Source organism: Mastigoproctus giganteus, chromosome 7, assembly GCF_048544385.1.
Source record: "Mastigoproctus giganteus isolate SK-2022 chromosome 7, ASM4854438v1, whole genome shotgun sequence".
NCBI lineage: Eukaryota > Metazoa > Arthropoda > Arachnida > Uropygi > Thelyphonidae > Mastigoproctus > Mastigoproctus giganteus.
Window position 1 is genome coordinate 215,487,969 of NC_143581.1, and position 27,380 is coordinate 215,515,348.

The 27,380-nt window shown below is 36.1% G+C and overlaps 1 protein-coding gene across 3 annotated transcripts in view; it reads right to left on the minus strand.

Moving 5' to 3' along the window:
* The window catches only part of LOC150083673 (serine/threonine-protein phosphatase 2B catalytic subunit 2-like), a 341,700-nt gene that overhangs the window by 193,426 nt on the left and 120,894 nt on the right, over window positions 1-27,380 (minus strand). For all 3 annotated transcript variants that reach the window (XM_090378116.1, XM_090378115.1, XM_090378114.1), the window contains exon 5: window positions 17,417-17,562. In XM_090378116.1, the coding sequence (XP_090234242.1) occupies window positions 17,417-17,562 (146 nt within the window). The remainder of the gene's footprint in view (window positions 1-17,416; window positions 17,563-27,380) is intronic.

Here is a 27,380-nt window from a genome sequence, read left to right on the forward strand (position 1 = left end):
GCGACTCTGTTAGAGGATTAAAAAAAAAAAAAGGTAAAGTGCAGCCATTATCAACCCACTGCAGGATGGAAGCCTCATCAACAATTCATGCTAAGAGAAATGGACCATAATCTGCCACGTTGGTCCATTGCGGGTTGGCAGATCAGCAGCAGTCAGGGACTTGAACCCCGGTCTACTCAAAGAGTGTGTGCTACTGCACTCCTGCTCCTGACCACTCGGCTATGGAGGCCTTCTTTGTTAGAGCTGAGTCATTATTTAATCTAATTGCCTTCTTCTGAATGGAATCTATAAGCCTGAGAGAGAGAGAGGTTTTGGGGGCTCCGCCCAAGATGTAGGAACAATATTCCATGGTACGGCAGATTTGCGATTTGTACAGAGTGAACAGCTGTTTGGAAGAAGAGTAATGCCAAAAGAGAAAGAGAAAATCAAGTTTTTTCGATGCAGAGGAAGGAATATTTGTAATGTGCTTGTTGTTGTTGTTTGTTATTTAGGAGCATTAGCAACTAAGACCATATTGCTTCGGGATATGCGGTGGTCATTCCCTGACCTTTCCGCATCCTCCGTATTTGGTGGTGACGGGCTCGAACCCCGGTCTAATCAAGAAGCGTGTGCTATGCACTGCTACTCCTTCCCACCTGGCTACAGAGGCGCCTAATGTGCTTGTGCCAAGAGAGATTAGAAGTCAGGGTAATCCTCAAAAGAGATATATCATCTTGCCTAGAAATCGGAGTGTCACCAAAGATAGGGGCAGAAGAATCCGTTTTGCGAGATATAAGACAGGACTGAGTTTTAGAAGAATTGAAATCAACTAAGCTATCTTTGCCCTACTGGAGAATTACGTGGAGATCAGCATTTTAGGAATTGGTAGCAGATATTCAAGAAGTTGAAGTTGATTGAGCAGGGCAAGGATTCTCGAACTGGAAAGTGGAATGCAACGTACTATCATCGACAAAACTACGGATAGGATTTCCATTCAATGGAAGAAGATCATTAATATATAAGAGGAAATGAATGGGGGAAAGAACTGAACCTTGGGGAACCAGCATTAGTGGAGAAGTTAGAAGACAGAGAACCATCTACCATCACCATCAGTGAGGTCAGAGAGAAAACTGGATAACCAATTGCAAAAAAACAGTTGACAAACCACAAGATGGAAGCATGTTAAGAAGACCTTTATGCCAAACACGATCAAAAACCTTTGAGTGTCAGGAGCAACTGCTTGTGTTTCACCAAACTTTTCCATTGAATTTATCCATAAATGAGTAACATAAGCCAAAATATCACCAGTGGATCGACACCTACGGAATCCATACTGGCGATAGTTGATCAGATGGAAGGTTTCAAGATAGTTTAAGAGTTGGCAGTTAACTGATTTCTCCACTACCTTAGAAAGAGTAGAAGTAATTGCAATGGGATGATAATTGGATGGGAGGGATTTGTCACCCTATTTAGGAACTGGCTGGATATGAGCAAATTTTCAAGCACAAAGAAAAACACCTTTGGAATAAGAAAATGAAAAAAGGTGGCAAAGAACAGGAGTAAGTTCGGGAGCAGAGGTTTTGAGAAAAAGTGGAGAAATGGAAAAAAGTGGAGAATGGAAAAAAGTGGAAAAAGTGGAAAAAACAGTTGACAAACCACAAGATGGAAGCATGTTAAGAAGACCTTTATGCCAAACACGATCAAAAACCTTTGAGTGTCAGGAGCAACTGCTTGTGTTTCACCAAACTTTTGAAATATGACTCTTCCGTTAAGCATAGCGGTTGATTAACGTTACTCATTTCGGGTATGTGTTGGAATTTTGTAATATGGGGTTGAGAACTGGACTTGTGAACATGCCTATAATAAAGGTTCAACAAGACTTTACCCAGAAGAAAGATGGCTGAAGATAATATAGCTACACCAAAATCTAACCCCTAGCATTGTCGCTGTTGTGGGTAACATTGCATCAGGCAAGCATGTATCCAATCACTGCCTGCAATAAAAGATATTTATTTAAAAAAATACCATCGGGACCTGGAGCTTTCTTAGCATAAAGATTCGTCAAAATCCTTCTGACATCCTTTTGATGGAAGACCACAGGAGGCATTGAATGGAGCACGTTGGGAATGGTGGGAGGTGTTTTACCAAGATCATTAAAACATGAGTTGGAAGAAAAATGGGATGCTAGCAGGTCAGCTTCATCCTTGACTGAAGCAAAAATAGAACCATCTGGTTTTGACAGAGGTGGGAGCAGAGATGGGCAAAAGTTGTGACAAATAGCTCTGGCAAGAGACCAGAATGCTCGGATATCAATTAGGGAAAGAAGTAAGTTTTCTACTCTTAGCCTGTTCAAAATCTAGTTTGGACTGATTTTGACATTACAATTGTTGCGAGTTTTGGTGTATACAGAAAATGAAACTGAAGAATCGGAAACAAGCCAATTACAATATGCAGCATTCTTCTCCTGAACAGCCTTAGCACATTTATTGGAAAACCAAGATTTAGATAAAGGATAAGATTTTAAAGTGGAGTGTGGAATAAAGGTTTCCATTCCTACAAGAATACTTTCACTGACACGATCTGAGCAAACATTGACATCAGAAGTTTTGAAACAGTAATCCAACCAAGGAAAAGAAGAAATCTCACAGGTCATCCCATTTTGCATTCTTGTAATGCCAAACAACACGAGGTTTGGAATAGCCATGAGATAAAGGCTCCACTGGAGAAGAGACAATCATCAAGTTATGATCTGAGGTGCCTAAAGAACCACTCACTTTGACCATGTACTTAGAAGGGTTGTTTTTGAGATAAAAAAGATCAAGGATGTTGGCTGTATGGTTAGGATTGTCCGGTATTCTGGTATGTATCCAATGCAAGGTCATTAGCAATTGCAAAATCCTCAGCATCTCGACCAGCTGGGTCTGTGTAACTAGAAAATGGAAGCCAGCTTGAGTTGTGAACATTAAAATCACCGAGCAAAATTACCTCATTGTTAGGAAAGTTGGACTGGAGAAAATGAAGTTTCAAAGAGAGGAAGTCAAAGAGTTCCAAGTGATTAGTGGAATTTGGAGAACGATAGAGGCAACAGATGAATTTGACAGAATGTGGTAAAGAGATTTTAAGCCAGAGAAGATTCCAAATTACCAAGTCCCTGATATGGAATATCAGAACGGACAAGTACCAACTTTGAGGCAAAAGGAATCATAGAGCAAATAATTTAGGCAACTGAGGTGAGCAGTTGTTGAATCAACCGATAACTGAGATTCTGTCAGAAAAAATACATTATTCAGATTAGAACTGAGACCACGTATATTACGAAGTGTTTGGGATGTTTAGATCTTTTCGCAGATAGGTTTGCTCTATTAGTTTGACAATTCATGGTGTATTCAGTAGTAAAGAAAAAGTGTGTGTGGGGGGGGGGGGGGAATGCTGTATGAAGTAATGAAATTTTTGGATATGGCATACACATGGTAAGAATATACCTCGATCCTTAACATAGCCTGGCCTCGACAATGCCCCCACCACTGCATACACACCACTCGGACTCCCTCCAGTCACTATCTGGCAGAGTAGAGGTAGCAAGATTATACACCAGCTGATCTAGAAGCCTCCTAGAGAGTTACCAATAGGTTCGGTCCGATGTAGTAACTAGCGGCCAACCTGCGAACACCGTTTTAGAGCTGTACCCTTGAAATGTAAGGAAGTTTGGATCTCCCCATGGTGTTCATCATAACCTCGCCATGGTGTTCATCATAACCTTCATCAATCATACTGCATGATGAAAGAGATGGGGAAGGGTTGACCGGAACTTAGCTCTGGAGACTAAACATGGGTTCCACCACTTCAAACCTCCAATAAACAAAGTGGTGGTATTGCACTGGTTGACGAGAGTTATCTACCACCGAGTATTGACTGGTAACAGAGAGGGGCGGCATTCCTCCATTGCTTACGTTGGTTCACACCTGGATAGTCACCCACAGTGTGTTTGCACATGGGCATTATACTCAGGAGGTTATGTATGCAGGTTATACCCTTCCTAATACTTATCCCTTGGCTTCAAATCATATATGCAGTGTATATATGATTATATGATCAAATCATATATGCAGTGTCCTCCCACTGCATATATGATTATTGCAAGAATCACATCATCCCATGATAATGTGATTCTTGCTTAATGGAATCCTTCCTCTGGCTCAGAATACACATGAGCAGACATAAATTCAAATTGAGGAAGGGTGGTTGCAGGAAGGATAGATGTGTGGAAATTTATTTTCAACCAGCATGTAGTTGATTGTTGGAACAAACTTCCATCTGGTTTTTAGAAAGATTTTTTTTTTGGTCGATGCTGTATAAGCTTGATTTCTTGCATCATTTGTCATTAGTAATGCTAATCAGATGGAAGGTTAAAAAATAGTGTAACAGTTGGTGGTTGATGGATTTCTTCATTACTTTGGAAATGGTTGAAATAATTTCAATAGGGTGATAAATTGAAAAGGAAATATTTGTCACCCTTTGCAACAATTGATTGGATATAAACATATTTCCATGCAGGAGCAGTGATGCTTCAGTGGAATAAATAGTACAAAAAGGGAACATAAAAAAGAAGGTAAATAAAACAAAGGTTTTAAGAAGAAATGGAGAAATTCCATCAGGACCTGATGATTTTGACTTCTTGCCACTCTAAATATTCAGAATTCTTTCAATATTTCTGTTGAAAAATAAAGGGAGAAAGTGAGTGTGTGACTGAAAACAAAGAACATTACTGCTATTTGCTTCAAGGTTTTTAATTAATGCTGTGAGGCAAGAGATGAAGATGCACAGATAGGAACACATTTCATTAAAGGTTTACAATTAAAAGCATGCACTGTAGCCAGAAGTTGCCTCCAAGAAACTCATTATCAAGCCAGAAATATAAAGTAAAGGATTTTGTTGTTTGGCAATTTACAAAGAAAGTTTGTGACTATAGTTTGTATGGACTTTATGTCCTTTGTTTTTATCAGCAAATCATCAGAAAACACATACAAATCTTTGTTTAATGCTGTTTTTCTTTTGTTTAAAATATATATTCTTATAGCCCATATATTCCAATAAGAAATTACAAAATGACTAAATTTTGGAATTAGGAGATAGGTATACTAATAAGCCACCTTTATCTTCACATGAAGATGAAAAAACCCTCACAACATAACAGAGGTGAAAGTATGGCTAGATAAGTTGTATCCAATGGCTTTGAAAAGAGATGGAAGTGATGACACAGAATGTTTGGAAAAACTATAGTTCGGGGTGGAATGGGGAATAAATTTCATAAATACAAAAATAATTTCACCGACATGATTTGGGCAAGCATTATGATTAGGAGACTTAAGACAGTAGTCAGGGAAAAGAGAAACAGAAGAGACATAGTGCAGTCATCTCACTTGGAACTGCTGTAATGCCAAGTGACAAGGGCAACAGCTAAGGGAAGGAAGCTCCACTAGAGAAGAGACCATTACCATTAAGGAAGTGCATCCAATTGATGTTGGTGGACAATGCAATGTTGAGTCTCTTTGGTGTGACATAAGCACTGGGAAAGGAAAAATAAGAGTAAGTGTGTTATAGGCCTAATGAATCTGATGAGTATAATGAGCAATTGTGCAGAGAAATACATTGGGCCAGTAAATCAGAGTGTCTTATAATGGGGGGAATTTAATTTCCCAGAGATTGATCGGAATTTGTGGGTTGGTCACTTACACACTAGCAAGGCTTTTGTGGATTTACTGGATGATTGTTTTCTACAGCAGCATGTTCGGGAGGCAACTAGAGGGAGTAATACTCTTGATCTGATTATCAGTAGTGATTTTTCGTGCATTAAAGAATCTGCAGATAAAGGAGCCACAAGGTGGCAGTGATCACAGTGCACTGAAGTGGGATTTACTCAAAGAGGTAACTACCATACCATTAAGGGTAAAGGGAAGGGTTTTTGCTTTCATAAAGACGACTACGGTGCTCTGAGACCAGTGGCGTAGCTACCATGTAGGCAGGCAAGGCAATTGCCCAGGCTGTTTAGGGGCCCGGCGTCTTTGGCTAATTTTATTTAATTGTTTTCATATTAATTTGTGACCTCCTTAGTTATGTGTTTGTGTGTGGAAAACAAATAGGAAAGGTATTTAACAGAAAATTAAGTAAATTCATCTACTGGAAGCCACACTGGAAATGGGAAAAACTGGTGTAAAACTGATAACACTGCAATGCGCATTTGATCAAAAAAAAGTTTGCTTTATTGTAATTGTTTTTAGGGAACAATATTGGAACAGCAGTTTCCTTGGATATATATTTGATCTTCTAACAAAATTTCAAGAAAATCCGCTATGAATAACGGTTGTTTCTTGAAAGGCGTCTTCTTCACAATACTGCAAGATTTCTAACAATACAAAGCTAACAGATTGCACTAACGGCTGCTCAAAAAGTATCATTAGAAAATATTTGCTTGTTACGCTTTGATGTCATCGCAAAGGGAGAAATTCAGTTTTAGTACAGAAGCCAAATAAATCCACGGTCATATGTTGTTCTGAGCTGTAATAAAAAGAAAAACCCTGCTGAAAAATAGTTTTTCTCCCCATCACTTCTCTTGTTTTACTGTGGGTTTTTGGTAGATTGTGTAATTTCACACAATCAATCTGTGACTGCTAAACACAGTGCGGTTTCTTGTATTCTCTCTCTATTTTGGGATCTCCTCTGACCGGGGTCGTCCCGGAGTATAAACAGAAAATTTGTTTGTCGGAATGCTGCCCACCAATGGCACCAATTATCAACTCTTTTACTGTCCTTCTAATTTACATTGTGTTCAGATGATCCACTTTGCGAAAATTCGAAAGTGTTACATCAATTAGGAGCAAAAACCGTTGCCCCCAACATAACGAATTACTTTAGTACAATAAAGCACCACTAGTAATGATTTTACTGGAAGGAAGTATCCACAATAAAACATCCTTCGAGTAAAATCATTAGTAGTGGTTATACTGGAAGGATGTTTTATTGTGGATACTTCCTTCCAGTAAAATCATTAGTAGCGGAAGGAAGTATCCACAATAAAACATCTGTACAAGACGAAAACATGTGGTCACTCGAAAGAAAGTAACCGTAGTCATTTGCATTCAAATTCGCACCAGACCAAAATCGGACTTATTAGTACTTCTGCATCCTAGGATGAAGCTGACTTAGAGCTATAATGCTAATTTTTTTTATTTATGTGTTTTTGTATGGGTGGCTCCTAGAACAAAAGTTCATCTCCGCTTCATTGCTCTGTTCAGTTTTTACAGATTCTGTTAAGGTAAGGCCAGTGTGTGTCATGTAAAATAAAATAAAAAAAAAAAAAAAAAATTCATTTCACATAGCATATAGAAATATCCCATGCTGGATGAAGACAGACGAAAAGGAAGGCAAGAGAGAGAGTGAGAGAAAAAAAAATCATCCCGCACGGGAGAAAGTGACAGGAAAGAAAAACTGTGTTTGTGAGTTTATGTGTGTGCTCTGTAGTGTGATGTTGTGTTTTGGCCTTTTGGCTACCTGAAAGCAGCGATCGGTGCCCTCCTCCCTGGGGAACAAGTTTCCCAGGAAGGAAAGAAAAACTTGTATAAGATGAAGAGAGGGAAGGAGAAAAGAGGAAAAGGACTATCCTGGCCCAGAGAAGCCCCAATCCAGGATGGATTGCTAGAACAACAACACAAGCAAAAAAATAAATAAATAAATAATAAATAAAATAAAGAAAAAATAAATAAAACATATAGGGTGAGAGAGGAGCTGGCCTGGTCTAGGGAGCCGCAGCTTAATGCTAGGATGAAGCTGACTTATTAAAACTTTTAGCATCTGTTGTGAAACTGAATGCAATAAAGAAATAGACATTAGAACTTCCGAATCCGCGATGAAACTGACTTATTAGAATTTCAGCATCTCTGATGAAAGTTAAGAGCTCTGGAGCTTTGACAACCTCCTGGCCATCTCCCCCCACCAAAAGGGTATTTTTATTTCTCTCTCTCTCTCTCTCTCTCTCTCTCTCTCTCTCTCCCTCCCTCCCTCCCTCCCCCTAGCGTCGGACTAGAAAGGGTGAACTCCCTTCCCTAAGGAGTTTTTCCCCCAAGTGAATGAAAGGAACTGGAAATTTTAGGAAAATGAACCCTGTTTTCCTTCATTCGGCAAACAGCTACTCTGTCAGCACAAGAGAAGTGAAATTACATTTGCAGCTCAAAATGAAATTCAGGCATCCAAACATATGACACTTTATGGTGAATTTTTCCGGCATGTGTGTGATAATGAAAATTAAATTTTTCTCTTGAAATTTTTTGATTGTATCAAATGCATATTAAGGAAATATCAAAGTATTCAGTAACAATTACAATTTTCCAATCCGTCACTATGAGTAACGGATTGTGAAAACAATCCGTTACTCGTAGCATATATATATATATATATATATATATATTTTTTTTTTTTTTGTTTGCACACCAGGTGAGATGCATGCAAAGTTCCTTCGACATCAGTTTTCGAAGTTTATAACGCAACTATGAATAGAAATATTTTCTTGAAAATTCATAAGAAAATCAAATATACATCCATGAAACTGCTTTTCCGATTTAGTCCTCTAAAAACAATTACAATAAAGCGAACTTTTTTTTTTTATGAAATGTGCATTGTGGTGATCAATTTTACGACAGTTTTTTTTTTTTTTTTCACCCTTCCGTTTCCAGTATGGCTTCCAATACTGTAGATGGATTTCCTTGATTGAAAGGATAGAAGATATTTTTGTTTTTCAAAAACAATTTGTTGCAATTCTTTTGTACAACAATTACGAAAAGCAGTAAAGCAAACTGTTGTGAGAGAGCCATGCAAAATAGTGTTCACAAGTAATGATGCTCAACTGTTTGTTTTCCACAAAAGTTGTTTACATTTTTATTTTCTCCTTGGATCACCTTGGTAACGCTAATGACATAAGCTCAAGTGATTTAATAGTTTTTGCTGCAATTTAAAGGTAGGAAATCAAAGAATATACTTCTGTTTATGTATATTGAAAGTTTCAATTTTGTAAATTGAGTAGAAATTATAGAAATTATTAGTTTTTTTTTTTCAGGGGGGAGGTCAACTTTCAAGTTATGGTTAAAAATTAGAGCTTAGGGGCGGACATAAACAGATACTCGTATTCAGGAAAGAAGATCAATATGTCATAACCATAAATCGTGTGCAGTAAGCAAAGGACATAAGTCAGATTGATCAGTGTCAACAATGGTTAACATAAATATAAACATTAGGACAGTCTGCATCTGCCTCCCATCTGCACCAATCACAAGCCGTCGAATTTGCACCCTATACCAAGCTACGTCACACTTTAAACCAAATAGGCTTTAGTGATGCTATTGAATCTTATCTTATATGATTTCAATTATTATTATTCACCCTTTTGAAGCTGTTTTCAAAACACCTCACGCTTACCAGGGTAAGTTATTATTTTTATGCTCAGTTGAGACTTAAATTTTAAGCTAGACTTAAACAAAAAACTGCACATCAAAATTGACTCAACACTCAATAACTCATTTTCCGTTTCGATACAATATTGTCAATTTAAGGAACACTTAAAAATTAAGTTACATTGGTGCAACCGGCCATTTTAATCAATTTATGCGTGAAGTTTCACATACCTACTTAAAAAATCTAATGTTCATTTTTTTCCCTATAATTTATATATTTAAAGATCACTTGGTCAATGTAATTTGATACACCATGTAGGTACTATTGAAATAGTAATTATTTACCCTAGTTTCACTATAACACAGTATGTGTATCAAAAATAACAATATCTATTTTATTCATTTGAATTTTCGGTGAACCCAGGAGATACCGGGCGATCGTAAAAATTTTAGTCGTAATTTTTTATTTTTTTTTAAATGGGGGGGTTGTTAAACCATTTTTATTTATAGAACAAAAATTTAATTAATTTTTTATTAAAGGGGCGTCAAATAATTTTTTGCAGTGGTTTCGTTCTGAGAGGGTTACCGAATTTTCAATAAAGTGTTTTATTCTTAGTGTTAAAAATAAAATAATACGGCTGAAACTTATGGTAAAACATGCATACTTTTACAGTTATCGTTCTTTTTTTACTTGACTCCATAAATTGCAGATGTCTGGCCATGTATATAAATAGCTTAGCGGTGCAGAAAAACGAAAAAAAGTAAGGAAACCACCGAAAAATTAAACAAAATGCAGAAGATAGATAATTTTTTCCAATGACAACCACAAGCCAGTCCACGTAATGTACCAGCTGAACTGAGTGAAGATTGCCCTACTTCACTGGATCTGGCAAGAACAAATGATGATCAAGACCATCAAGTTATGGAAAATTAAGCAGTAAGTCAAGAAACAAACTCATTTGTTTACGAAGGTTCAAGATTAGATCCCTCAGTTATTTCGCAACAGTATTCAACAGACTGCAAATTTTTCAGAAAATATTTCTGATGCTGACAAACGTATGATAATAGCTTCAGGTCCATGCCAACCTAAAGGTCCCTTTCCGATTATTGTACAATTGAGGTCATTTTCTGAATTTTATTACAGTAAAACAACAAAAGCTGGTCTTAAAGTACAAGTTACATGGCTATGTTATTCTCAAAAATCAGATTTTATGTATTGTGAACCATGTTGGTTATTTGGAGATCGCTCTAAGATTTAAAAAAAATCTTGGATAAACAGCATATCTGACTGGAAAAATTTATCTAATAAAATTAAAAGACACAAAGCTTCCTCTGTTCACATTTCTGCTTGTATAACATACAATCTTTGGTGCACAAATAAAACAATTGATGCTGATTTAGTAACCAGTATAACTAAAGAAAAAATTTTCTGGAGACAAGTTTTGAAACACATTATTCATGTTACATTAGTATTAAGCAGTTGCAGCATGGCATTCAGAGGTCACTGAGAAAATCTGAATGATAAAAATATAAAAAGTGGAATTTTTGTCTATAATTGAGCTTCTATCAAACTATGATCCCATATTAAAGGAATTAATTTCAAAACGTAATTACCGGTCAACATATTTGAGTCCAACTATTGAAAATGAAATTATTTGTCTTTTATCTCAGAAAGTCAAAAATGTTATTATTGATGAAATAAAGTCTGCACCGTTTTTCTCCGTAATCATGGACACTACCCAGGATGTCACAAAAACTGATCAGATGAGTCAAATATTTCGTAATGTTACTGTGAAAACAGAAAATGATATACCATCAGAAATCATTATATATGAGCGATTTTTGGGGTTTTATAGTATAAAAGATCAATCAGCTAGCAAAATTGAAAGTGACATTATTTACTATATAGAATCCAAAGAGCTAGATTTACAGAACTGCCGAGGTCAAGGATATGATGGTGCCGCAACAATGAGTGGGGCATATAGCGGTGTGCAATCAAGAATATTACAAAAAGTTCCAAATGCCTACTATGTTCATTGCGCGGCACATAACTTAATCTTAGTAATTAATGATGCTGAGAAAAAAGTAGCTCACGTGCCTTTATTTTATGACATAATTGAAAATATTTACTCATTTTTTGTGGATAGTATTGTACGATGGGATCTATTGAATCAGAAACAGAATGTAGATGCAAATGATAGCGCTATATCAGCAATTACTCTAAAGAAATTGTGTCCAACGCATTGGTCATCAAGATTTGATTGTTTACTAGCATTGCACTATAGATTTACAGATGTCCTAAAAATGTTAACAAAAATAATATTAGAGTCTAAAAAAAAGACGAAATATGCCAGGCAATAATTGGCTTGCAAAAAAAAAAAAAAAAAAAGGAAACGTGAATTTGTTTTCCTTTTGGTATTAAATTACAAAATATTGGAATCAATTAATTTAACTTCAAAGTTGAATTTAGAGGCATCTTTAAATTCTATGGTTTTGCTAAGAGATAATTATGAAGAAAGTAAAAGTTTTGCATTTTCTTTAGCAAGATCTTGGGGAATAAATTTAAATTTTAGTAACAAATGCAATAGGAAAGTTAAAAAAATGTTTGAAGATTTAGCTCAAGACGAACGACTTCAAGATTCTGAAAGACGGTTTAAAGTTGATATATACTATGCAACAATAGATATTGTGATACATCGATTAAAATCTAGATTTCTTAATACAAAAAATGTTGTAGAGAGTTTCAAAATTTTGAAACCAGAAACACTCATTTTTTAGCAATGAAGCTCTGCAACAAGTGGCTGTAGAATTTCAAAACCGATACAATAAAGATATTTCTGATTACTTTCCACAGCAGCTATTAAATTTAAGATCATCTTTAGGACAAGAAATTTCAAAAATTAATTCAATTCGGGACTTGTGCAACCTTATTTTAATTAAAAACATGTCGTTATCTGCATTTGTTACAGACGTTATAACGGCATGTTTTATATTCTTGACCTTACTGGTTACTGTGGCTGGTGCTGAAAGGAGTTTTTCAAAATTAAAACAAATTAAAACATATATAAGGAACACAATAGGCCAAGATCGACTTAGCGATTTGTCCGTCTTAAGCATAGAACACGGTGTAGCGAATTCTGTCGATTTCAACGAGATTATAGATATTTTTTCGACTAAAAAGGCTAGGAGACAAAATTTTCATTACAGTTTAAAATATTTGTTATAAAACTTTTTTTGTGTATATAGACTAGATTTAACATATACAGTTGGTTACTTATTACAATGATTTGTTTTAAAATTACTCCAAAAATTTTACACACATATGGAGTAATTTGTTTTAAAATTACTCCATATGTGTGTATGTATATTTTTTTCCCTGCAGTGTTTATTTACATTTCTGTATATTTTATGGGGTTTTTTTTTTTTTTGGTTTTTTTGTCATTTATATCTGCATGTAATACATGTCATGTATATATTTATTATTGTTACTGAGGTTTTATGTTCATGCATATTTTAATTAAAATCTTATTATTTATATAGATATTATTCATTTACTTAAGGCTTGAATTTTTGTTAATGTGAATAAAGATTGCTTACTACCTAGTTAGCTTTATTCACTTCATAGATATACAGTAAATTTTTTTCACCGATCATTTTGTATATATTTCTGTTGATCTTAATCTGTAATTAGCTATTGGGTTTTGTTTTACAATAATAAAAAATAGGGTTTGATATAAATTCGATATTTATTTTTTAATACATCATTTATACAGTACCTTCAAAAATGTATTCATTATATTTATTAAGTGTTTACAGAAGGCAGAGGAGGAATTATGATGGTTTCAATTTTTTTTAATCTTCTCGTGTTTATATTTTTTACTCCTGTTTTTGCAATTTTCATTAATTAAGTAGGGACCCGAATGTGTTCTTTGCCTCTGGGCCCAAAAAAGGGTAGCTATGCCACTGTCTAAGACAGTATTTAAATTCTATACAGTGGGACCAACTGATGATGTTACCAACAGCAAATTCAAAATGGGAAGCATTCAAAGAATTAATCTTGGAAGCTATTAGGCTTTTCATACCAACTAAGAAATATTGTTCAAAGTTTAGGCCTAAATGGATATCAGATGAACTAATGAGACATATGGCAGAGAAGAAAAATGCATGGGATACATATAAATTAACACGTGACACAGAGGCCTATGATAGATATAAGTTGATCTGTAACCAAGTTACAAAGGAGGTTAGGCAGGCAAAGGCAGATTACGAGAAATCTTTGGCAAGGGATGCAAAGAAAAACAGCAAAGAGTTCTTATGTAAACTCTAGAAGGATGGGGATGAATCAGATTGGTCCACTGGATATTGATGATTCAACTGTTGATGATCCTGCTCAGGTGGCTAACAAACTAAATGAGTATTTTGCATCTACATTCACCCATGAGTTATTCAGGGAGGGGAATGCCAGAGGTGAGTTAAACTCTGGTAGTGAGCTAGATAATCTTGTAATAACTGAGAGTAAAGTGAAGGAGAAAGTGTTGAAGATAAACATAAGAAAGGCACATGGGGTGGATGGAATCTATCCAGTTATATTAAAGGAGGTGGCAAAGGAAGAGTAACGTATCAACTCTGTGGTACTACACTGACAGTGGTAGGGAATGAAAAGGACCTGGGGTAATTGTGCAGGCAGATATGGAGTTTTCTGAGCAGTACAGACGGTCTGCAAGAGTAGCTCATGGTGTCTTGTCAATGATATACAGGAATTTTTCTAGCAGGGATAAGGAGGTGATTTATCCCCTTGTATAAGGCAATGGTCAGGCCACACCTTGAGTGCTGTATAGGTCTGGAGGCCTCATTTTAGGAACGATGCAGAGCTGTTGGAACACATACAGAGAAGGGCAACAAGATTAGTGAATGGAACAAGGGGTTGCTCTTACGAAGAAAGGCTTAAGTTTTTCAAATTACAGTGTCTGGAGACTAGGCACCTGCGAGGTGATCTGACTGAGGTGTATAAAGCCTTGAACGGTTTGAGCATGTTCAATGCCGATGGGATTCTTCCTCTTGCTCAGAATAATCACCTGAGAGGGCATAAATTCAAATTGAGGAAAGAGTTGTAGGATAGATGTGCGGAAGTTTGCCTTTAGCCAGCAGGTGGTTGATTGCTGGAACAAACTTCCATCTGTTGTTGTAGAAGTTTATAGCTTAAATTGATTCAAGGCAGAACTTGACAAACATTTGGAGTGAGTAGACGGGTGAAATAAGGGTGGTTTTTTTTTTTTTTTTTTGGCTGATGCTTTATAAGCTTGCTTTCTTGCATCATGTGCCTTTGCTAATGCTAATTACCAAGTTGTGATCTGATATATACATAGGGCAAAATTAATAAAAGTAATAAAGTTCTGCTTATACTCCAACAAGACTATACAGATCAGAGAAGTTTACAACTAATCATTTTAAAAGGAATACAATCATTAACCATATTTAGCAATCACACAAGCCACAGTTCAGCTGAAATGTGCAACTGCACTCCCGCATTTGACAACCAAATTAAGTAACCAGTAAAGATCATTTACCAAGCAGTGATGTATATTTAGCACGGCTTACTATGCTGTGTTACTATGCCTTTTTTCACATATCAGATTTTTATTTTTGAGTTTCATTGTTGTGTAACATCAAAGTCACAGTCTGAGTAATGAAGACTGTTCCAAACTCTACACCTGGCCTTCAAGAAGGGTTATCTATCAGAGAAAGCTTTACATTATTCATCAAGCAAGCACCTTTTTTTTTTCTTTTTTAAACCATATCAAAGAACAATGCACCAATCTGGGAATGGGAATCACTCTAGTAACTTGACCATTACAACTTCTGCAGCAACAAAGAACAATTTTTTTCTTTTAAATAAAGCTTAGAATGTGCTATAAACAAATATGGTATTTCTATAAAAAGTGATAATTTATCTTAACTAGCCTACTTTCTTAGCAGAAATGAATACTATTTTGTGAACATATTAAATAGTATATTTCAAAACATGGTAGTGTACCTCGAAATTTTTAAGTTGCAAGCAAGCTTGTTTTAATCAAACTGAATTTGCATAATTCAAATATGGTTTAACTTTTAAAAAAGGTACTGTGAGGTGTACTCAATCAGTTCGGCCGAAATGCTTTTTTATTTCTTAAGTAAGAATGGAAATTTCTGAAATATAACATAATATGCACATCTAATAAAATTTAAATATGACTTTATTACAAATAAAATTTCATGGTTTTCTGTTTCTACACATCTTAATAATAAAAAAAAAATAAATAAATAAATAAATAAAAATAACATAACAAAAATTCACAACTGCATTCATATGTCAAAAGTAGGTTAGCATAGTTTTATGCCATATATCCAGTTGCTGAGTTATCTTTAGATAACTCAGTGCACATAGATCATCTCATGAAGGAACTTTCTTTATAGTATAGATAGTCAAAAATGGATATTGGCCAGCTAAACCAAGATCTTTTACATAGTAGGCTGCATCAATCTGCTATGAAAACAGTGCAGAATTTCATTATTCTGACCCAAATGAAGGCTCCAAACCTACCTTTCAAAGTCAAGTATGTGAACCCTGCCTATGTCTTTCTTGCAATAACTACCTCCAATAGCTGCATCACCATCTTGACTGCCATTTCTGGATCTGGCTAATCCTTCATGTGAAGCTCTATGTATGTGTGACAAATATGAACTTTTTTATTAGAGGTCTCAATATAATTGTCTGTGCAATTAATTAGCATGTAAATATTATTTATTTAATTTTTTGTTTTATACTTTAAAAACACTGTAAAATTCTAGAAACTTTGAGACCATAATTTCCGCTTTTACACTATCATCTTATGTCAACATTTTTGGCTTTTCCAACTCTGCACTAAAACAATGATGAATTCCATTCAGGTTTCCTTAAAACAATGAATTTTTACACTTTTTATTTGTACATGTATAAATTCAGTCTAAAGTTCAGAAAAGATTGTTCTTAGCCTGATCAGTACTACATTACCTATAATTATTTCAGACTCAGAAAGTTTCAGAGTTCAAATATTTAAGGAATTAATAGGCATTATATGTTGCTTTATGACTGTTTTAACAATTCAGGCAATGCAACTGCCCAAGATATTCAAGGATAGCAAGTGATAACACCATCTACTACCATATGTACAAAACTACAGGCACTAAAAAATTCTGTTTGATTTTATGGCACTGATAGTCAGACACTGCCATTTGTTGAGATATTTCCTTACTACTTTTGTTTATGAATTTTTTTTGTATGTTTAATTTGTTCTACCAATGTTAAACTCTAACCTGTAAATTTCACATAATTTATACATTACAGAAAGTCTGATATACCTGAATGAGTTCGCTTTAATTAAATCTCCAGTAATTCTGATTTTATAAAAAATAACTAAATGTTCAGTAGTTTTAGATGACGTGTACAGTAATCATACAGTAATACCTTTAAAAATAGTGCTAATATAAGCAAAAATAATTGTGCTTTTGAAGGCTATAATTTCAAGTCCTGTGTTTTAAAAACCCTTAAATGTTGGTCTTTTAACTTGCTATTGAGCATAAGGATCATATTACTCCCATAACTGCTTTAAGTTAAAATTGCTTACAGCATGTAGGAAAATTTTTTCAAAGTTTTGTTGCCAACAAATTGCAAACATGCAATACTAATATATATATATATATATATATATATATATATATATATATATATATATTAGTATTGCATCGCATCACACACACACACACACACACAACAAAAATTTATTGATTTAGAAAAACTAACATAAATAAAATCTTTCATCTTTCCCTATAAAAATGAAACTATAATAAAAGTCACTAAAAATAAAAATGTGTGAAATTACGTAAAAAAAGAAAAAAAAAATTTTTTTTTAATTTCAGTAAAAGTATTCTCATGAAAGCATGCTTTAAATAAGTTTAAAATTATGTTAAATACTAGTCACCTTTTTGATGTCATCTAAATTATGAATTTCTGGAGAAAGGCCGCCATGTACACAAAGGAACTGTTGATTCATCAAAGCAGCTAATGGCAAACAATCAAATGCCTCCATACAAGCATCATATACTCTTTCTGAATATTTAATTTTACCTTTAAAAAATAATAATAATTTTCTGATTATTTCATGAAGTAAATAAATAGAACATTTATAACTAGACCATTGCTATTATTATTTAAGCAGTTACTGGTAGGTACCATAAATATGGTATTATTTATACTCTAGAGTCTTTTCAAATACAATATTTAGATCACTGGCAGCATACTGAAACATTTAATAAAACTGTCTCCTCAGAGCTCAGACCTTTATCTTGAGGGTCAAAAATTTGTCTAATAACATTTGATTAGAATGCTTTACAATTTACCACTTTGTTCAGGGAGGGCTGCATATTTTTTTTGGATGATCTCATTTATTTACTCTAAATTCTTGAAAAATGATTCATGGGTCTTCTACTTTAAGATATCTTAATGAAGGAGTAGTACTTCGTCTTTATCCCCTTCTGGTTTCAATTTATCCACCCGAATGAATTCTTCAAAACCATCTTTCTCTAATTTCACAATGTCCAACTATTTGTGTACTTGCACAATATCAGTTCAGATTTGCTTTGCAGTTTCTTCAAATCCTTTGAGGTAACCACAACATTCTGGTTATAGTTATTTTCCAGACACCATTTGTCCATATGGAGGAAACTTCATTCTAGATTTCATTAATGATATTTATGACCTTTACCTTTTCATGAGTATGTACATAGCTCTAGTTTTTTCAAGTGCAGACCCTGGGAATACATTGAATTATGTTTTTTCCAAGGTCATTCCCAGTACATTCAATAATGTGTCCATTGTCATGAAGCCCACCAGGGTCAGATTTAAAAATAAGCTAAACAAGCTACAGCTTAGGGCCTCACATTACAAGGGCCTCGCTCCATCTTAAAAAATCCTCTTTTTTTAATATTGTCACAGGTAAGAGCGGAGAGCCTCATACATGTTATAGCTTAGGGCCACAGCAAGTTTAAATCCGGCCCTGAAGCCCACCCTCATTGGAAACTCGCTGCGGAAAGCACGTACGCACACACACACACACACAAAGCTCCCTAATAAGAGGTTTAACGAGGTTGAATTCTTCTCCAAAACTGTTTTGGAGCTGGAGCACCTTTGCTCCCCCAGTTTCACCAAATGCTTTTAGAAAATATTCACTTATAGTAATAGTGCATTTATATTTGGTGATATGGAGGAAACTTTAAATTTTCCTTCAGACAAATCCAAACTTTATGGATGCTCCAAAGTATTATTTAAGCGTTTGCCATCACAAATATTGCTTCTCTGGATGGAATAAACTAGATTTTCTCTTTTGCTTTCAGAGTTACATTTCTTCTATATCACTACTGGACTCCCTATTCACAAATCCACACTACCATAGAATATTATTCCAACATCTTTGGTGCCTCCAGAACTCCTCTCAAAGTGCTATACTCTGTCCAAAAGAGGGCAGTGAGGTTACTTAATGGTGTCTCATTTACAAACTCACTCCACTCCTATCATACAGATGTTTCTGTTCCTGATGCCTATCTGTTCTATAGAACAGATAGGCATCAGGATATTATATAAAATGTGTATGCATCAGGAAATGACAACTTTTGTTATTCCACCTCTCTTCCCAAGTCAATCCAAGTGCATAGTTGATATCCATTCACAGTTCAACTACAAACTCACCACACTTTTCTTCTTTCTCATTTATCCCTTTTATTTCTTTTCTTGGAAACTTCCTCTACACTGCAAACAGTCGACAGGGAAAATCTGGTGCTAATCAGTCTCAGTCAACACACTTACCTGTTTCAAGTCTTTAGAACAGGATTTTATACTTTCCTTTTCAGAAATTCAAGTTTAATGTCAGTAAGTGTCTTGTCTTCTCCACTTCCAACCTATGTAGTGTGCCTGAGAACTACAGACCTTAATGCCTTTTGTGCTTAGGGTGACAGACAAAAAAAAAAAAAAAAAAAAAAAAAGACAGGTTGTTCCAAAAATGGAAACAGAGGTAATAAAGGAGAAGAAAAATTAATTTGATGAATCTGAAACTGGACTGTGAGTGGATGGAAACTGCTGGCTGCATTTTTTAAATAAATTCTTGTTTATTCTCTAAATGGTCAAGGCCAGAAGAATTTACAAATTCATTGCACTTGCATATATAATGCAAGTGCAATGAATTTATAGATGTATATATAGATGGATTTTCAATTTTCAGCACCAATCACAATGGGCCAAGCATTTTTTGTGGCAGCATGTAGGCTTGAATCTGCAATCTCCTTACTTGTGACTGTGCATGCTAACCATTGGACCATGGCTGGCCCTAATGAGTCTTAAAGGAAACAACATTCTAACTTGGATAAGTCATAAAAACATTTGTAGGCAAGTTATGCATTCTGACTTTCAAAATGATTACATGTAGAAACATTACATTTTTACAAAAGGAATTATATTTGTCAACAATGAAATGAAATTAACGTTTTATTCTAAGTAAACGATGAACTTGTCTAAATGTATTGAGTTGTGTATGGCAGGCTAAAGGCATGCTCCATGCTCCTCTGTCCAGTCTGCCACCATGACCTCTGTCCTGAGGCCATACCTCATCTCTTTCAGGGTGGAAAGGAGTCAACTGAATAATAGCTTTGCTGTCTCCACTACTAACAAGAATGGAGGGAGCCTTTATGAGTTTGGGCATTCTTTGAAAATTTAATCTTTAAATACATTCAGCCACACTGAGTTAACTTGTTTCTTCTTATTATTATTATTTATATAGCACATTAGCATCAAGGTCACCTTGTACCATGTGTATTATCTGTACAGGCATGTGTGTGTGGGGGGGAGGTAATTTGCATGTTATGCAAGCTGAAAAACAGAATAATTCACACAGGGAAACCTAGGAGGGAATAGGAAAACTTATCCATGTAGGAAGGAGTAGGAGACCCTACTCCCTCCACTTGATATCAGCTAATAGCAGCACTGATTAAGGAATTTAAGAATTCCTCCAATATCTTGGATTCAAACAGACCTCTCCAAATGAGTAACCAGTGGTGAAATTACGACATTCACAGAAGACCAGCGGATTTGAGTATCTTGATTTTTACTGATGGTCTTAATGCTACTTTTATCAGGATCCTTCCCATTTCTGTAGTAAGTGCAAAGATACCTGTAGGAGTCAACTTTTTTTTCCCCTTTTTTTTTTGTTTACCAATTCTGGTGTCCAGAAAATTCAGGGGCTTGGGTATATAACAATATTTTTTTTCAAATACAGCAATCACTAACCCATTTAGCAGCAAGCTCAAAAAAAATTAATACTACAAGATAAGAAATGAAACAGTAGGCTAATAGTAGTTAGAAAGCCACCTCACTCCACCTACCCTCCTAACAAAGACAACAACAACAACATCAAGGACTCTTGACTAGGACGATAACATACAATACAGTTAATGCATTTCTATCATGGATGAGATTAAGATAAAAACATCTCTAAGCCAGAGTAGCACACAGCAAACCCATAGCTCTTAAGTCTTTGTTGTCAGTACTGTTGTAGACCATATATGGCAAAAAAATGAAGAATAAATGTTACTAGTTTTAATATAAAGTGCAAAATTCTTTTATTATTAATACAAAATTATTTTTAACCAAAGAAATTAAGCTATTTTTGTGTATATAGAATGTGTTTTATATTATTGATATCTAAAGAAATTACAAGCAGAAAATCCTCTCGCCTGCTCACAGACTTCTGAGGTACGTACATTTAACTACATAATATACACTGAGTGATCACTGAATTATGACTACCCCTATGAATATGACCCGTTGACCATGTGAGGCACGAGAGTGCGGAGTTAGTCGACCTATGTAGCATAGATAAGGTGTCACTAGTTCAGTAGGTAGTAAAATTCCAAGCGTGATGGGTAAAAGGAAGGATTTATCGGACTTTGATAAAGGACAGATTGTGGGTGCTTGACGAGCTAGTGCCTTGATTTCCCAAATGGCTGAACTGGTGGGGTGTTCGACAGCCGCAGTAGTTAAAGTGTTCCAGGACTGGCGTCAAAATGGTCAAACAATGACCCCATGGCAAAACTGCAAAGGTCAGCGAAACGTTGATGTTAGAAGTGAGCGCCGGGTCCAACGACTCATACAGGCGAACAGGCGCAGCACTGTTGAAGAGTTGACTACCCAATATAACATGGGCCAACCCGGAACAATGCCTGGCATGACCATGCGTCACACACTCGTATGTATGGGCTATACCAGCAGATGACCCCCTATTGCATCCTCTCCTAACCAAGGTTCATTGGTGTAAAAGACTCACCTGGTGCAAAGAGCATGCAAGTTGGACATTAGAAGACTGGAAGAAGGTATGCTGGTCAGTTGAACCACATTATTTACTCCATACCATGGATGGTTGTGTACGGATTTGGCATCAACAACATGAGGCTCTTGATTCATCATGCATGGTATCAAAAGTGCAGGCCGGTAAAGACAGTTGTATGGTGTGGGGTATGTTTCACTGGCAGGAATTGGACCCCTGGTGCATGTGGAACAACATATCAGTAGTCTCTGCTATTGTCAACTGCTTGCTGACTGTATACACCCCACTATGTTACACTTTTTCCTGAATGGCAATGATGTCTTCCAAGATGACAATGTGCTGAGCCATCGGGCAATTGTTGTGCAGGAACGGTTTGAGGAACCAGTTATGACTTGACTTCCAGCATATGGATTGGCCTCTGAACTCCACTGATATCAATCCCACAGAGCACTTGTAGGACACTATGGAAAGACATATCAGGCAACTGGATACACCAATCACCTCTATACATGCATTGCTGACTGCATTACACACAGCTTGGTTGGCCATACCTCCCAAATGCTTCCGACATCTTGTTGAATCAATGCCACATCGGATAGCTGCTGTACTGAAGGCAAAGGGAGGACCTACAAAGTATTAGGTAGGTTTTCATAATTCAGCGATCACTCAGTGCATATTAATAACACTCATGGAAAATATAAATAATCTCTAATCCATATTAGTGAACTGTGAATTAAAGATTCACAGATATTTAAACTTTTACCCTCTGTAAATCAAAGTATTGAACCAATGCAAACAAGCACACCATTCTGATATGAAAATAAGGGTAGTTTAGTGTTCTGACTGCATGTGACTCAGTTTAACTGTGCACAGATACTGAGCAGATACGAATTTTTTTCATGTTCCCTGGCACATAGACAATTGCGCCTCCGTAGCCAGGTGGGCAGGAGCAGCAGTGCGTAGCACACGCTTCTTGATTAGACCGGGGTTCGAGCCCGTGACCACCAAATACAGAGGATGCGGAAAAGTCAGGGAATGACTACCGCATATCCCTGGAGCAATATGACCTTAGTTGCTAATGCTCCTAAAAACCAAATAACAAACAAACAACACAGACAATGGATAAATGATTCACTGCAGTAGAAAGCAGCCTGCAGGATAGAAACAGGCCAATCACAGGTGGCAGTTCCTGTTGTCCAACCAAATGTAATATCAAACTGTGAAGACAGTTTCAGAAAACAGCAGAAATATCCCAAAGAGCTGTACAAGGTCAACTGAGGGTCACAACTCTGAAAGATGACTGATATTTGATCTCAAGTTTAGGTGACATGAGGAAATTAAATAAATAACTCTTCAGTCTGTGGATGTCCCAAGGTGGAATATTTCCCACTAAACTGTATCCCATAAGCTGTGGGAGAAAGGTATGTACACAAGACAACCAATGATTTATCTCTCTCACCTAATTATAGAAAAGAGCTTATTTCAATTGCTGTTGCTACATTAACAAATCAAAAAGAGCAACAGTAACATACGGTAATACTACATTAGTGAACATTACATTACCAATGTAATTTCACTAATGAGTCCATATTCACTTTGATTGTCAACATATCTTCATGTGTGTGAGAGAGAGAGAGAGATACAAACAACTTATAACCATATGGGAAAGGTACTGCTATGCTGATAGCTGTTAGCTGTTGTTATTATTTATATAGTGAATCAGCATCTAAGGAGACACTGGACCCTGTGTGTTATGTCTGTACATAGTACAAACATAATACACAGAGTCCAATGTGTTCACGAGCAAATCTGTATGCTAAAAAAAAAAAAAAAAAACAATAATTCAAGGTTGGAACTCAACTCCTTCCACTTAAGATCACATAACCACAGCACCAACTGAAAGGCCTTTTAGAATTCAAACTGAGATCTCTCTAAATGAAAGGCAAGTGGTGAAACTACTATACTATCAAAGAAGATGTATACTGCTACGGAGGAGACGGGCCATGGTCTAGGCCAGGGATCAGCAACCTGCGGCTTGCAAGCCACACGTGGCTCTTTGAACATGTAACTGTGGCTCTTTAACTTTTAGCCTGCATGAAGCACAATTTGAAATGGAGTTGGAGGACTTAAAAATCAAGGACATGTGGAGTGCAAGACTAAATGCCTTAAAACTGAAATTGAGGATTTGGAGAGGCAAAAGGCTGCCCTTGCAATTCTACACAAATGGACAGTGATAAATGAGTTTAAAAAGCAAGACCAAATTGTGTTCAACGCGTGGAGTAGCTTACTGGACAAGTATATAAATTTGAAAATATTTTCGTTTGGATTTCTCTCAATTTTTTGTTTGACGTATTTCTGCGGGCAAATATTTTCGACCACGAACTACATTAAAAATAAATCAACAAACTGTCTGAACAATGCGAGTCTCAGCATGTTTAAAGATGAAAATTATGGCATACTTGCCTGATGTTGAGAGACTCGCAAAAGTCACATTAATTCATACCTGACTGGATGTTTCTTACGCTTTTTCAGTATTAATAAATATATTAATACTGAAAAAACATCAGTATCAGTATCAAAAAATATCTATTTTTAATAAAACGCCTTCCCACTCAATTCCATTTCTTAAAAAATCCCCCCCCCCAGCTTGAGCTGAGGTGTGGCTCTTTGGATTCTCTCTTTTTTAAAATTAGATCAAAAATGGCTCTTTACTTAAAAAAGGTTGCCGCCCCCTGGTTTAGGCAGACAATGTGCAATGCATGTATGAAGTTAGGACTTTCAGAGTGAGGAGGTGTCCTGGAATAACCACTTGAGGTTCTAAACATAATTTCCAATGAAGGAGTAAAGAATGGGAAGAGGGAGGGAGGGGGGGTAGAGAGAGAGAGAGAGAGAGAGAGAGAGAGAGAGAATTTATTAATGATATCAATGAAGGTATATCAGACTTAATGTCCAAGTATTGCAGATAATACAAAGTTTGGCAGGTTTTTTAATGATAGTAAAGACAGTGTGCTACTTTTTTTTTTTTTTTTTTGGTAGTTGTTGGCGCATCGGCTTCTGTGGCCATAATGCACCTCCCAAGGTTTTGCAGTACTTTGATCCAAGCCTGAGGTGGGATTCGAACCCGTGACCTTTGGGTTGCCAGGCAGGCACTTTACCCACCCGCTAGCCCGGTCGGCAGTAGTATGCTACTGCAACAGGATCTACAAAAGTTAGGTAGATGGGCTGAGAGGTGGCAAATGAAGTTTAACATTTAAAAATGCAAAGTACTGCATATGGGTAGCAGTAACCCAAGAGAAACATACCAACTGTGTGGTACTACACTCAGCGAGGTGGAGAATGAAAAAGACCTGGGGATAATTGTGCAGTCGGATATGAAGTTCTCTGAGCAGTGCAGATGAGTTGCCAGAGCAGGTCATGGAGGTAATTATACCTTTGTATAAGGCAATGGTCACACCACACCTTGAGTACTGCATACAGGTCTGAAGACATTTTAGAAAGGATGTAGAGAATGAGTACAGAGAAGGGCAACAAGATTGGTGAGAGGAACAAAGGGGTTCTCTTAGAGAGGCTTAAATTCAGTAAGTTGCAGCATCTGGAGACCAGGCACCTACGAGGTAATCTGATTGAGGTGTACAAGGCCTTGAATGGTTTGAGCAGGCTTAATGCTGATGGGATACTTCCACTTGCTGAGATTAAGAACCTGAGGGGGCATAGATTCAAATTGAGGAAAGACAGTTGTAGAATAGATGTGTGGGAGTTTGCCTTTAGCCAGCGGGTAGTTGATTGCTGGAATACTTCCATCTGTTGTTGTGGAAGTTGATAGCTTAAATAAGTTTAAAGGCTGAACTAGACAAACATTTGACCAGATGGGTGAAATGGGAAGGTTTTTTTTTTTTTTTTTTTTTTTGGCTGATGCTTTATAAGCTTGCTTTCTTGTATCATATGCCTCAACTAATGCTAATACAAATAATGCTAACTATATTTGTGGCAGATATTTGATTCTACTGTGGCAACTTATTCAAACAGAAATTCCTGGAGCATACAGCACTGCTACATTAGAATTGTATTATAACAGCCCCTTTTGTCAAGGCACAATAATCTACTAAACTGGTGAAAGAAAACAGTCCAAAGCAGGTTTTGCATGGTTGCAACTTCAGTTCCAAGTTGAAGAATTTTCTCAAAAGAGGAATTATTGCGAGTATAACAGGTTGAGAAGTAACAATGCATTTTAAATCATGTTTCTTAATCAGAGGTGCATTCAGATTAGAGCCCCTGCGGCAGCCTAGTCAACAGGATACTTTGCAGTGTTTAACTTTTTGGGGTTCAATTCCCATCAAAGGCTGGAGGAATTTCTAAAGTCCTCTTCAATCAAACCTGTATTCAGCTGATCTCAGGAGGAGGGAGCAGGGTTTCTACTCCTCACAGTCAAAAAACATACAGACTACTGCAGGATTGCCATATCGCAGTCAGAGAGAGGAGAAATGTAATCCTGCAATCCCCAACTACACAAAAGCAGGGTGAGTATTATATTTTGTGGCCTTAAGATGTGGGATATGTCACTGGTATTATGAATATAAAAAAATGCTTAAGTCTTGTTTTAAAAATTTTTATAGGACTTTTTATTGTGTTCTTTAGTTTCTCACTGAACTGTACTTACTGTTTGCATATTCTATTTTGTGATATCTTCATAATTTAATATGCAGTTTCATTACAGTGTTTTGTTTTTATTTTTCCATGCATTAATTGCATGCACGAAGAAATAAAACACTGAGATTTTTCTTGTACTATGCGAATAATAAAAAAAACTAATAAAATAAATGTGCATTCAAATTCATAAGCTGAGAGAGTGATGTTTCTTGATTCAAATCTAAAAAAAATTGAAAAAATATGGAATCATGGAATGTGTAAGAGCTAATCCTTAGAAGAAGGGGAGAGACAATGAAAAATTATGCACTATTCCCAATTAATTAATAAAAATATTAAATTGTAATTGTAATAATATAATTACAACTGATTTAACTGTAATTATTAAAACTATTTATGAATACATTTTTGGCTGTTTTATTTTCCTATACTTATAATCTCACCCCGCCCCCACAAAAAAAAAAAAAAAAAAACATGAAGGCTGGATCTACCCTTGAAAATACCAAACTAAATTCCCAAGGGCACAAACAAACAGTATGCATGCACCGAGTGCAAGGCTCAGCTCATATCTGAAAGTAGTATATAGAGGTTTGTGATGGTAAGGATGGATGCAGTTGACTGAAATAGATTACTGGCCAATCATTCTGGTGTTATCCTAAACAATCAAACAATTATTCAGTGGGTTTGTTTGCAGAATGAACAGAATTCTAAGGAATGCTGCTTTAATTGCCTATACATTTGGTTGTTGTTGTTATTTGGTTTTTAGGAGCATTAGCAACCAAGGCCATATTGCTCCAGTGCAGTGGTCATTACCTGACCTTTCCGCATGCTCCGTATTTGGTGGTGACAGGCTCGAACCCCGGTCTAATCAAGAAGCGTGTGCTACGCACTGCAGCTCCTTCCCACCTGGCTATGGAGGTGCCTACATTTG